The sequence below is a fragment of the Miscanthus floridulus genome, chromosome 17, assembly GCF_019320115.1.
Source record: "Miscanthus floridulus cultivar M001 chromosome 17, ASM1932011v1, whole genome shotgun sequence".
Taxonomy (NCBI): Eukaryota; Viridiplantae; Streptophyta; class Magnoliopsida; order Poales; family Poaceae; genus Miscanthus; species Miscanthus floridulus.
This window is the reverse complement of record NC_089596.1, coordinates 21,679,879-21,693,663: the sequence shown is the minus strand read 5'-3', so window position 1 is coordinate 21,693,663 and position 13,785 is coordinate 21,679,879. Positions and strand designations below refer to the sequence as shown.

General features: G+C 44.9%; 1 protein-coding gene across 1 annotated transcript; it reads right to left on the bottom strand.

Moving 5' to 3' along the window:
* Positions 1-7,397: 7,397 nt before the first annotated feature.
* LOC136515024 (kinesin-like protein KIN-13A) lies at positions 7,398-13,785 on the bottom strand. Its single transcript, XM_066508720.1, has 12 exons — positions 13,612-13,785; positions 12,309-12,542; positions 12,020-12,192; positions 11,831-11,936; positions 11,000-11,077; positions 10,812-10,893; positions 10,430-10,592; positions 9,528-9,863; positions 9,209-9,427; positions 8,514-9,123; positions 8,370-8,435; positions 7,398-7,580 (listed from the first exon to the last, which is right to left on the bottom strand). The coding sequence occupies exons 1-12, from the start codon at positions 13,783-13,785 to the stop codon at positions 7,398-7,400; spliced, it is 2,424 nt and encodes an 807-aa protein (XP_066364817.1).

Here is a 13,785-nt window from a genome sequence, read left to right as displayed (position 1 = left end):
AGTGTCCACCACCGAAGCTTGAACCTCCTGAGAGACAGTTGCCGCAGCATGCAGGCACCCACGCGCTAGTGTGAACCGCTGGTCGGCTCGCGACGAGCGAGGCGGCAAGCTCATCCAGATCGGGTCGATCGAGACGAGCCAAACGGGAGGCCCTACGCCCTCGCACAGCGCCTACGCGGAGAGGATCTGGCTCGAGGAAGCTGCGTGCGGCAGTCGAAGCAGTGGCGTAGTCGGCAGGTGCGCCCATGCTGAGTCCGTCGCCGGGACACCCCTGCACCGCTGGTGTGTTTCTGGCATCGACGGTGCTATCGGCACACCCCACGATCCCTGTGCGGGGTCCCATCCGAGGTCGGTGGACTGCCGAGGGGTGCGTGCTGGGAGGCGGGGTTGTGACATGAGCTGAGCGTGTGAGGCAGGCCACCACCCTTCGGCGCCGACTTGGATCGCTTGCAGTCCCTCACAGGTGCGGAATCGTGGCAGCGCAGGCACGGGTGGCAATCGGTAGAGTCGCTACTCGGTGCGAGTACGAGAGGTAGTTGAAACATCTGTGCGGAGCTATGCTGGGATCTTCCGAGCCGATCCGCGGTGAGGCTCAGCTAAGGCAGCCGCAGGTCCCACTTCCTGTCGGGGTAGGATCTCCCGCCACCCATCGGCGTTGGGGGCAGAGACCCGTCTGCGGGCGCCGAGGCATTGGCGGTCAGGGACCCGACCATCCACTGGCTAAGCAGGCAAGCCGTGCACTAGCTGGGGACACGGCCGGCTACGCTTCCTCTGCCATCGCATAGGTCCCTATCTAGCGTTCGCTCCGCCATGCCCTAGAACCATGACTGAACGAGTCTGGGCGTGCACGGGGGATGCTGCGGCTGGCTTCGCAAGGCGACGAGCGGCCTCCAGGTAGGTTGTGGGGTGGTCGTCGTCGGACTCGTCGCCACCGTCATCAGCCCATCGATGGCGCTTCGTGTGCCCTCCCGAAGATGGGTAGAACGGAGCCACGGCCGATGAGCGTGGAGCCTGGCGTCGACAGCGGCGGGGACGCAGAGGGAATCTGCGGAGGTGCTCTAGAGCCAGATCCCTCGGGTCGGGCTCAATGGAGCTACATATGGAGGTGGTGGCCGTGGCGCAGAGGCCCGGCGCCGTCGGTGGCGTGGACGGGGAGGGAGTTCACAGAGGCGCTCCAGCGCCGGTGGTGGCTGCGGTGGGAGGGTGCGGCGTCGTGGCCGTTGGAGGCGGCATCCCAGAGTTGGCCGCGGTGGCCACGGTGGTGGGGCCCGGTGTCGGCGGCGGCTGGGGAGGACAGGGTGCTCCAGCGCCGGCTCCCGCGTTGGTGGCGATGACCAAGGAGGCTCCCATCGGAGGCGCCCGCCATACCCGGGGAGGAGGCCCACGGTGGCGATGACGGGGCGTAGGCGCGACGAGGTTGGGTGTTGGCCGTGCAGTGGGACACCGGCGGAGGGGCCCGACGCGGGCGGCGTCGGTGGCCGTGCCGCGTGCTCACGCGCGCCGCGCACAGGAGAGGAGAGGAGGGGTGCGGATGCAGGGAGGGGGGAAGCCATCCCCTGCGGCGAGCACGGGCCCCGCGGGGGAGACGGCGGCCAGCGGCCCGCGACTAGCAGCACATCCGCTGGTGGGGCCGGCTTCGTTGGAAGGGCGGGAGGGGACCACTGGCGCGGCAGCGGCGGGTTTGGGGGCGCGGGCCTGCCGTCGCTGGCTGGACTTGTGGGGTCTCGAGGACGGAGTAGGGGAGGGGGGGGAGGACAGGCGGGGGAGGTGGGCCGCAGGGTGCCGGAGATGGCAAGCCGGCTGGCAAGAGAGTGGCGGCGGGGGTGGGTCGCGGCCGCCAGGGGTCGCTAACCCTAGGGGAGCCGACTCATCCTCGAAAAGGGACTATGTCTTTGTTTTTTGAAAGAAAGCTTGTAGCTTTGTTTTGGTTGGAATGTGTATGTTGTGTTTCTATGATGATGACAGGGAATTCATGAGTGGCAGTCGAGTGTGCACGTGCTTTTTTTTCTTTTCGTCGCAGTTCAATATATTTGTATTTATTTGCTAACCATATCGAACAAATGGTAGGCATGTATGGAAATGAGCAAAGCCCCTGAGTTAGTAACCAAGGCTTGGAAGTTGGCGGACGACATCGTTGGCTCAGGACATATTCAAATACTGCGTATGCCAGATCCGACCGCATCTTCAAGCAAAGTATGTTCAGCAATGTTTGCATGTACATCTTCCATTAAAATTAATGAAAGGAATATCACACATCAGTATCTGTTCGTGTGCTTATGATTTTCATGACATAGCACACACCGAACAATTCGATAGAATTTAAGACTGTTATATTCATATTCAGAACAGTATATAATTCTGATAAGCATTGTGTTTTATTTGTTTTCTTCGTAGGTTATGCGCTTGTTGTACACACATAGTGGGGTGGCACTTTTGGCTCTCAGCTCCAATGCTGTTCATAAGCTGTGGAAATGGGAGCACAGGGACAAGAATCCACGTGGCAAGGTTAGATTGGACCACTAGCTTAAGATTTCAACACTGTAGTTCTGTTTGGTTGTTTTTAAAAACCATCCATCTTTACTTTTCGTTAGTCGTCCAAATCTGTTCCACCTGTACTATGGCAACCACAAAATGGCATTCCAATGACAAACGACACCATTGATGGCAATGACCCTAAAGAAGCAAACAGCCTGCACTGCACTATCCAAAAATGACAGCTATCTAATTTCTGCTTCTGGTGGCAAAGTCTCATTGTTCAACATGATGACATTCAAGGTATGTCTTCTTCAGTTGTCTATAACAATAAGTAGTTAATTCCATGATTGATTTCTTACAAATCATGCATGACAACTTCCGTAAAATAATTTTTATTTCGTAGTTGCACCATGGCCTTTCTTTGGCTTCACTGATCTTGTGCAATCTCTCATATATAGGTCATGACTACTTTCATGGCACCTCCACCGGCTGCAACTTTCCTTGCATTCTACCCGCCAGACAATAACATCATAGCTATTGGAAGGGAGGACTCTTCAGTTCAAATCTACAGTGTCCGTACAGATGAGTATTGAACATGAATATGTCATCCCCTGTTTGCATGAATCTCATAGGATTGGCAAAACTTATTATATATAGTTCTCACCGGAAATGCATTAGTGTACCCATTGTAAAATAATATGCTCTCGTTTTAGACTATATATCCCCTCATATTTTACTTATGTATTAGGATATCATAAGATTGTAGATGTTGTTTTATATATGTTCTTTTTGACATAACAAATTATGTACCTTTTGCGCACTTTGAGCAGATACTACCACAAGGTATACATATTACATAGCAACTTTGTGGTAGCTCCCGTCAACAATATGAAGAGTAGTAAGTACCTTGTGGTATATGACCCAAAAAACCATCATAACCCATACATATGTTGTTAGCTCGACATTTAAAAATCTGAGAATTTTTAATGATAATGGATTCTTCCTATGTGAAATATTATGCTTAGTGTACTAATTACCGTTTAGTTTATATTTAACATCAACGTGCCAAAATATCAACTTATCTTAATCGAATTGCACAGGTTACAACTGTGCTCACGGGTCATCACAAAAAGATAACTGGACTAGCATTTTCGCAATCAATGGAGGTGCTTGTATCTTCAGGTGCTGATGCTCAGGTGTGAATTCTAATATATATCAAAATTAGGACTAGCGATTTTGTTTTTGCTTATAAATTTAAGGGATGCTGAATTAAATACAGTCAAATGTTATGTGTCGGTGTTTTGTGAACCGACCAATAAATTTAGTGCCGCGCAGCTCTAGGAATCGATGGTAGCACTCAAGACATGGGGAGATTATACTGGTTCAAGCCGGAGCCCTACGTCCAGTCTCAGAGGGGTTCGAGTTCGTGTTTCTCGGTTCAAGTGCTCAGTTGGCTTACAATGGGGGTTGCTCGTAAGTGTGTGTTTAGAAAGGGAGCGGCGAGAGAAGAGAGAGAGAGAGAGAGAGAGAGAGAAGAGAGAGAGAGAGAGAGACGAGAACTAAGACGAGGAAGAGAGAGGAGGGGAGGAGAGAGAAGGAGAGCGAGAGGAGAGAGAGAGAGAGATCCCTTTAGAGCCTTGAGAGGAGTGTTTTCCTTTTTCCCGTCCGCTAGAATGAATGGCCCCGGTTCCCCTTATATGCTTTTGGGGGCCGAGAAGTCCCCCCCTTAGTGACCATTGGAAAGAAAGGGGTTTCCCCTGCACTCGAGTGGTCGATGAGCCACGAGGGGAGGGCGGGGTGGTTAGGCGAGCCTGGTCCATGGGCCCTCTGCGTCTTGTCCCAGCTTATGTTGCATGCTCGGATGTCGTACGGGTTCCTGTTCTCCACGTCGAGGTATGGTGCACCATAGCGGCACAGTGCGGGTCGTGGCTGTCCTCTTGTAGTCCTATGGGATGTGGGCTTGCAATAGTGCGAGTCGTGGCCTTCGTCCTTGCGCCTACTTCCCCCGGTGGGCGTTGTGCGCTAGTTTGAGTCTATGCCTGCCGTCCTCTGCTGACCGGCCGCCCTCCTGATCATGAAGGGGGCGGCGAGGCGTCGTCCCCGACCACACGTAGGTGGTCGGGGGTCAACTTGTTTTATCCGGTTTCGAGGAGTCAAGTCCCTGGATGTGAGACGCATGCTCTGTGGCGAGCGTGGACGTACACCTGCCTGTCGAGTCGTGTTTGAGCGGTCCTGTGCCATATCCTGACATCGCCTGGGCACGGAGTGGCCTTTTGAATTGGTGGGGGGAGCAGTCCGAGGGGTGATGGCTCACTCCAAGACCCTGTGGTCCGAAGGGTGGTTGATGCATCCTAAGGCCCCATGGTCCGTTGGGTGGTCGTCGTCCTTTTGGTCTGAGTGGGTGTGCGGTGCGTGCACGTCTCGTTGCGGCAGGCGCATTGAATGCGCCAACCTCCCCTGGTCTTATCCATTGACGGTTAGCCGAGGCCCGGGGTGGTCGAGGTCGTGCCTCGTATCCCGACCCGACTGCGTGGTCGGGGGGAGCGAGTGGTCGAGGCGCTACGCGGATGATGGGCCGTGGCCTACTGGGCCACCCGAAGTGCGCTTTCCTTCGGCGTAAGCCACGTTGTGGGGTAACCGGGGTATGCTCCCCCGACATTATGTTAGTCGCATTTCATACCATCCATTAGTCCGCTTTCTAAAATATATAAAGATCTATAAATACACTCCACTTTCTAAAAGGTATAATATCTAAAAATACAGTATTGTTTCTTTCCGAATCATTCTTTTCTTGTTTTTTGCAATGAAATGAAATTTGCAGCTATGTGTTTGGAGCATTGATGGTTGGGAGAAGAAGAAATCAAGATACATCAAACATCCATCTAATGGTTCCGGTGCTTTAGTTGGTGATACAATGGTGCAGTTTCACTATGATGCAACGCATCTTTTAGTAGTTCATGAGAGTCAGTTGGCGATCTATGATTGGCAATTGGAATGCTTGTGCTCGGTAAGTCATTCACAACATTTTCATAACAATATATTTGCATCTCTTAGTAATCATATGTTGTCTTGTCTATTGAGTTGGAGTACTAACATATTACATGATTTACATCATGCTTGTCGAATGCTCCTAATCGTATCGATGCATTGTAATAAGCACATTACACATTGATATTTGACCTTCCATAACTTGATAATGCAGTGGTACCCAAGAGATGCACTCCCTGCTCCAATTTCAAGTGCGGTATACTCACTTGGTTGTTTGTTGGTCTATGCTGGATTTCGTGATGGTGCAATTGGAATATTCGAGGCAGAATCTCTTATGCTACAGTGCTGGATAGCACCCTCTGCCTACGTACCATCTTCAATATCCAGGTATGTGGAGTTTGAAGCAGTTTCTGTTTTTTTGTTTGAGTGGTACTTTCAATTCTGGTAACAAACGTCTTGTTTTCGTTGCCTCTCTGGTTTCCAGCGTTGGTGAAACTGTCTATCCCACAGTCATCGCAACACGTCCTTGGAAGCCTAACCAGATTGCAGTGGGCATGAGCGATGGTGCAGCTTATGTGCTGGAGCCGTTGGATACAGACGACGGACAAGTGGGGAGCGACACCTCCTCAGAACATCCACCTAGTAATGTCAGCAGCAGCTGTGGTGACAGCCAACCGAGTGTCTGATCAGCCGATGAGTTGACATGGAAATGCTTGCTTGGCCTACGATGATAGATTGAGTTAAATATTTTGCTTGGCCTCTAGACACATATTCAGTTAAATGGAACTGATTTTTTATGCACCCATCCAGTTATGTGTACACCATCCATCGTTAGATCTCCCTGAGATCTATATATCTGAGACTAGTGTTTTCAAGTCATTGAGGACTTCCTTATTTGTAATAAATATGCACGTTGCTAGTGGGTGAGACATTTCCCTCCCCATCTCTCTTCTTCTTTATTCAAAAAACATAATTGGATAGTGAGCAATGTATTTTCTTATCTTATTGTATTATATACAAAGACCTTGGGGACAATGCTGAGTATCAGCCTACCCTGTTCTCCAGTCAAGTTGGATTTGGTTGAATTGCAATTGCAATACTCTCGTTTGGTGAATAATGTGAGATTTCGACATGCATTGTAAAAACTCATTTCAAGTGGAGAAAATTGTCCTTGGATAATATAGTATATAGAAGATATATATGTGAGTTAGTTTGCATATCGTGACTTACTAAAATAATTATGAGAAAAGCATTCAGGTAAAGAAAAAATACAGAGGGAAATGAGAATGGCAAAATATTTTTTGTTATTTAGTCCTCTAAACGCACTATCATCATTCCTGAGTAGTTATCAATTTTCATAATTTGTAACGATGATCTTGTTTATCTTTAAATAATTAGCTGGTATATCTTCAAGCTAACATCAAATTCATTAGATTCAACCTAAACCTATTGATGCTTAGGACCTCCATGACCACCGCTAACCAAAAGACCCTAAACCTATTGAAGCTTAGGACCACGAAAAAACCCATGAGCTTCGACCTGATTTATACCTCATGTTGGAGACAAATGAGTGCCCTTCTAAACATTTGGAGTTTGTCCAGAAAAAAAAATCATAAGAAAAGGTCAGTCTCAGAGAATGCTGACTGTCACTGTTACAATGGGGAAGTTACTTATATACGACAGTTGGTGTTCCTTGTTTTCGCTCAAAAGAAATGGGGAAAAGGCCATTTCAAGGGCTTCACCATTCACACATCCTTTCCTTCCTCAATGCAAATAATATCAGTAATGAATATACAACAATGTATCAGTTTCCACAAAGACCCCACGACGAAAATCAGACCCACTGATATCTGCAAACAACAGTTCTAATTCCTCGTACAAAATGGGGAAAAGAAAGAGGCAAAGTGGGCAAGCCAGAGCCATTGCTGATCATACTATCTGGAAGGTTTCTTGCAGCTAAAGATCTCTTGCTCTTTGAGGCGGTGCTGGAACCGTGCCAAGCGTGCTTGGAGGCTGACCAAACCTGCAGCCTTGCGTGACAGCAAAAAGCTCAGTTGGGTCACATAGTTGTCAATCAGGCTACCTGGTTGATCAACTTCTGCCAAAAGGTTCATCTCCTGAGAAAAATAAAGCATGTGTTTAAGCAGCATGGCAAAATGAACAGCGCTGTGAAATAGCGGTATTATCAACCAGTGACCTTAAAACAAAAGAACAAACAAGGAAGTCAAAACCAAATAGACAGCTTAACGTTAATTCACAAAATATATGGTCCCCTCTTTATGATAACTGGAGATGTATGTGCATATATGTGTACTAGCTAATCACATTTCTTCCTATGAACACACAAATATCATTATAATAAGGCGTATTATATAATTAAAAGAATCTATCAAGGTACGATTTGTCCATTGATTCTCTTACAATATAATATCAATTACTACAAAACTATGTTACTAAAAGGCATGTGAAATACTACCTCCGTCCCAAAAAGGATACAATTCTAGGTCTGGTCAAAGTCAAACTATCTTAAGTTTGACGGAGTTCATAGAAAATATTAAAAATATTATTTTTATGACGCTTCTAATGATACTTAATTAGTATGATAATATTAGCATCTTTTTATATAAATTTGGTCAAACTTCAAATCATTTGACTAAGCACTATTCGCATCGGTTTTGGCATGGAGTACAAATCTATTGATATATCTTTTTGTCCACTAAACAAGTAAACATAGATAGATTTTAACTAATTGATGATCAAAGCTTACAGTCTGGCTTTTTCAAATTCTAATTCGCCATACATTCTGAAATCGAGGTGGTAGTATACAGTAAGATGACTTATTGTATGTGTACAGCTGTCAATCTAAGAACATTATCATGGACATTATTCAGTAGATTAAAACTTACTTCCCGCACGATCTCCATAGTATTCTCGATTTCCTTCCTGTGAGCTGCTATGAGGGCCTCCTCTTCCTAACATACAAAAGAAAGCTTAGCAACACATCTCGATGCAGGATAAAATCACACAGCATTTTCATGAATTGTCTTTACCTCAAGAATTGCATCAATTTCTACATCATCACAAGAACTTTCCTTTTCAGATTGCCTTGATGAAGCTGAAGCAGATGCTGGCCTTTGCTGCTGTTGCAGCTGCTTTGCCTGCTGCATCTTATACCCAGCCCGACCTGTCTCAGGACCATTATCCTTTTTCATGTAATTGCTCTGCCTATCAGATTTGTCTTCTCTATAAGCCTTTCTCCGAGGAGGTGAGACTTTTGTGACTTTCTCCTCCTCCTGTGTGTTTGCTGAATTCTGAACCAACTGTGCCTTACTAGTGTAAGCAGTTTGGCTGGACTTCAAATCATACCTCTCCCTATCATTACCAAATGCTGCGCTGTTTTCTTCTCTCCCTCTTTTAGAATAACTTGGAATCATACTAAAGGAATTTCTGTCAGGCTCCACAGAAGCGTTGGAGATCAAAATTTCAGTGCCCTTCCGGTAAGTATCAACTGGTCTCTTCTCTTGAATCTGATTAGGAATTTCTTCAGCTTCAGCAGGCAATGGATATGATGGAGCTGACGAAGACTCCCGGCTAGAAGTAGTAGTTGGTCCTGTGGACTGCTCTTTTCTTGTGTTTCCACCCTTGGAGAGACTTTTGACCCTGTTATTATTTAATTCAAGTTAATGACAGGAAGCATTTTTGAAACAAACAAATCATGTATATCACTTGGATATAGCATTGTTACCTATCAGCGTATCTCAAGGTATTTAGTGTGTGCTCACATGAACCTGCGTTTGGAGAAATGCAAGAAATCATCACTGTCCTAGAGTTACCAACAAATGAGTCACGAAGAACCTCTGTAAGCTTGCTTCCTCTGAAAGGAATGTGTATCTGATCATTATCAAGAGCTCGAATGCATTCCTTGAGAGCTAACAGACTTTTATTTATCTCTGCTCCCTCAATCCTGATATATGATAACAAGTTGATGGTTAAAATAAGTGAGATGGCGAAGGAGCTTGAGAAATCAATAAAGGAGTGCAATTCTATAGAGACATAACCTACACCTTGTCTGTCTATCATTGTTGGTAGTATCAGCACCACGCTCACTTCCAGCAAGATCAATAAATGATATTTTCCCCACAGCCTTTGTATTTTTAGCTTCATTAGCATCACGATCTCTCTGTCTCCTGGTATCTTTTACAATGATGTGCTTCTTCACAGCAAGTTGTAGAATAGCATGTGACCATGATGACTCCTCATTGGCCCCCGTTGACGCTGTGCTCCTGGCTGCATTTCCTCTTTCAATATATTCCTTGACGACCTGAACGTCAGAAACCTCAAATTCCTGTAGACCAACAATGCAAACTTGTTTCTTGCCATATTCCCTCATCAGTAGTTGCCTATAAAACAAAGGATAGAACATTTCAGTTCAGGTAAAATAAGCTGGACAGAACATCCCAAAAACAATTTTTAGGCCCATATTTCAAACAATAAGTTAAATCTTCAAAATCCAAAAGGAAATGCCATTGTTTCAGACATAAATATTTCCTTTCAGTAAAAGATGAAAAATGTAGGTTACGTCAATGGGAACTTTAACAGCGTTTCAAAAATCTACAATGATGCTGTTTTACAAAGCATCAAGCGGTATTTCGGCCTAATATCCGAAAACATGGATTTCTCATCCAAACAAATAATGGTTCAAGGCTAACAATAGACTATGTATAGATGAAGAATAGATACTTTGAAGTAGAGACATGCTTCAACACTCGCACGGTCGCACCAGAGATCATGAATACGAGCAACAAGCACACACACGCACAAGTTCACCCACACACAACCAGGAAGGAAAAAAGACAATGTGATAGTGTGGTATTCAATACATCAGAATCATGAAGGTAGAAACGTATGCCATTTTTAAATATTTAAGCAGGTCACGTAACCAAAAAAAGAAAATCCAAAAACTAACCTTCTGTCAGATAGAAGATCAAAGAGTTTCCCACCATATATTTCAAAATAGCTAAGCCACAACTTAAAATTCTGATTCCGATAGACAGGTTGGTGCAATAGACGAACCATGTCTTGTGCAGCTCTCAGAGGCAGAGGCTGCATTGTGTATGTCTTGCCACTGCCTGTTCATGAATTCGACAGATGGTAGGTCAACAGAAACTATAAGAAACCACAATGCAATTATGCATAAAAATATACTCCCTCCGTTCCAAATTATAAGACGCTTTGACTTTTTTGGTACATCCATTTTGTTGGATGTACCAAAAAAGTCAAAGCATCTTATAATTTGGAACGGAGGGAGTATATTGATAACCCTGTAATAACAGAATGTATTATCTAACCTGTTTGGCCATAAGCAAAGCATGTTGCTTTTGTTCTCTGAAATATAATTGGAATTATGGGCTCAACTGTTTCACGGTAAACCTGTCCAGAAAATTCCATAAGGTTAACTGTAAATTAAATGATAATTATTTTGATCTTACACTCTCCTCCTTGTTCGAGAGAAAAAACAGATAAGAAAGAGCAACACCTCATCATTGGAAACATGTTCGTCGAGGACAGCATCGAAACAAAATTCATGCTTCTCCACATAGGCTGTCAGATCCACCTTTCAGTGGAAAGAATATGTTAGCAGACATCATAAAAGTAGGAAAAACAGGTTCAAAGAAGTACTCGTGAAATCTTAAGATTATGAATTCAAGTTTATCCTACAGCATTTCAGAATTATTTTAGAGCTGTTTTGGAAAACATATATATATAGCTGTGAAGGAAAACAAGCAGAATTTCAGTTAGTTTTGATGCTTTTTTTTCTCGATAAACGTTCTAAAGGATTCTTTTAAGCACCACAGGTTCACTGCATAGGTTCATTAATAAGCTCAGGAATGTATAGCAGCAATGTTAAACCCAACATGATAGTCAACAGGAGACATTAAGTTACCACCAAATTAGAACATATTAAACCAAAATGGTCGCAAACTCTTCCTGCCCATTCCAAGGAACAGGCACGCCCCAACACAAATATATACACACAACACTGGAAAGCTACATGTCTACAGTACCCATATGGTAGCTATCTAGCATGGTAGGCATGGAATAGTATCAGTATTCCAGGTTTTGATCATAGTTATATGACTAGCAGCAAGAAAGTAACACGGTAAGCACACAAGTACATTGTTCATGGCCATGAAGTACCACCATAAAAGAGTTAAAGGAGTATCTCTACCTACGTTGACCATCTAATGCATCAAATAGACATTTAAGTGTAAAATGGTTGATTTCCATAACCATGAAAAGAATCTAAAGAAATGGTTGTAGCTTTATATAAGCACAACAGAACTTCCTGAAGATGAGTCATAGATACCTTCAGCTTAGGCTCGTAGACTGTCAAACATGATGAATCCTGCACAGTTATGATGTCTTCTTCCTTACGAGATAGCTCCTTTCTGTTCAAAGGTCTTTTCCTTACATGAAAATGTGAAGAACTAAGTCAGGTATGTCAAGTATTAACCAGATTCAAGCATATCACTGACTTGAACAAGATTAACATACCACTACTTTAATCTTTGCTACATTATTTTCTCTAGCAGTGCTCTCTTTTTCACTGGTCACCACACCATAATTATCTACTGGGGCTTGTTGACTCCCTGATATCACATCCTCATCATCATCATCGATATCCTTTGGCATAGAAGGTGATGGCCCAAATGGTTCCGATGCTACATCCTGCCAACAGAAAAATAATAAGCTTAAAGTAGACTGAATGAAGCCACTTCAGGAATCAATATGAAATACTGTTTTCGCGCATAGATCATGCAATCGCGAATGTTTACAAGGCATACCTCAGATAGAAGCTCAGTATCATCCATAGCATGAAGGTCTAGAAGTCCAGCACCAAGTTCCCCTCTAAGTTCGGGTGAATAAAACCCCTCAACAGGGTTCGCACCACCAAAGCTCTGAGCCGTTGGCGTGTAAGGCTCAGACATTGATGTGGGTGCAGACTCTCCGTTAAAATTTAGACCTCTTAGAAGCGTATAAAGCCTCTGCTTTTCCTCAGTCGACTCTGGCCCATAGCCCTATGAAACAATAATAGTAATGATGATCATCATTTATGCAATTGCACATGGTATGAGAGTATATTCATATGTAAACATCCTATCACTAGGAAAACCATAATACTTTTATGTAGTGGTAAGCAATACTTGAAGGAAACAGTGTTAGAAGAAAACAGAAGAATTTATTTAGTTACATCGCACAAACAAACAAGGGTCTAAATAAGGCACCCCAGATATATGCATATGTGTTGAAAGTTAGTTTCTAGTTTTAACTTGGTGCTCCCAGTCAACACAACTACACAAGAATCATACTAGATTCAAGTTAGTAGGGTTTCCTGGATGCCTCAACTTCCAAGAAAACCAAAATGATATTCGATGTGACCATGCATGGTTGGTGGTCACAATATGTCCATGATCATTTCTTGCTGCAGTCGGTACAAGTTGCCTTTTATCTGAACTATGCTATTTCTAATATAACAAACAATAAACACATGAATTAAATCGTCTATTATTGATTTTGTCAGACTATTTTCCCCATAGGAGTATGGTATTCAAAGGCATTACAAAAGAAATGGTAATCAACAATCAAAATACCACCTAAAGGAAAGCATAAAGAACAAAAATTAAGTCCTCGACTCCATTCTAACGAAACACTTTCCGAACTCCATATAAAAAATACAGAAAAGTTTACACAATGGATAAAGATGTTTATATTTACAGATGGCTATCAGTTAGACAATGTGGGTTTGCCCGTGAAATAATGGGCAGGGCATTTCATACAGGTCATCACAATCCTAGATTAATAAGGCGTGAAAAAGCCTAGAAAAAGATTGTAGATTCTAATCATGCTGACGTAGCCCGAACAGCCTGACGACAAACCAGTTATTCATGAAGCCAGGCTGAACCCGATCGATTCCGTGCAAAGCAACAACCCCTAAAGCGAGTCGCGGGATTCCAACGCCTCATATCAACAGCAACCCGATCCGGAACACGCGGCACCGGAACGCGCCGAAGACGGCCACCATCACGATCCGCATTCCAACATATAGAGCACGCATTCATCTCCCGGGAGAAGCGAGAGGAACCTCACCTGCATCAGCAGGCTCGACAGCATGCTCCCCGCGCCAGCGCCGCCAAGCCCAGGCATCCCACCGCGGTAGTCGGCGCCGCCAGCGCCGGCGGCGGAGGAGGCCGCGGCGACGTGCTGCAGCGCCGCGGACTGCATCCAGCGCGCCATGACGGCGTCGCTCGAGTCGCCGCCCAT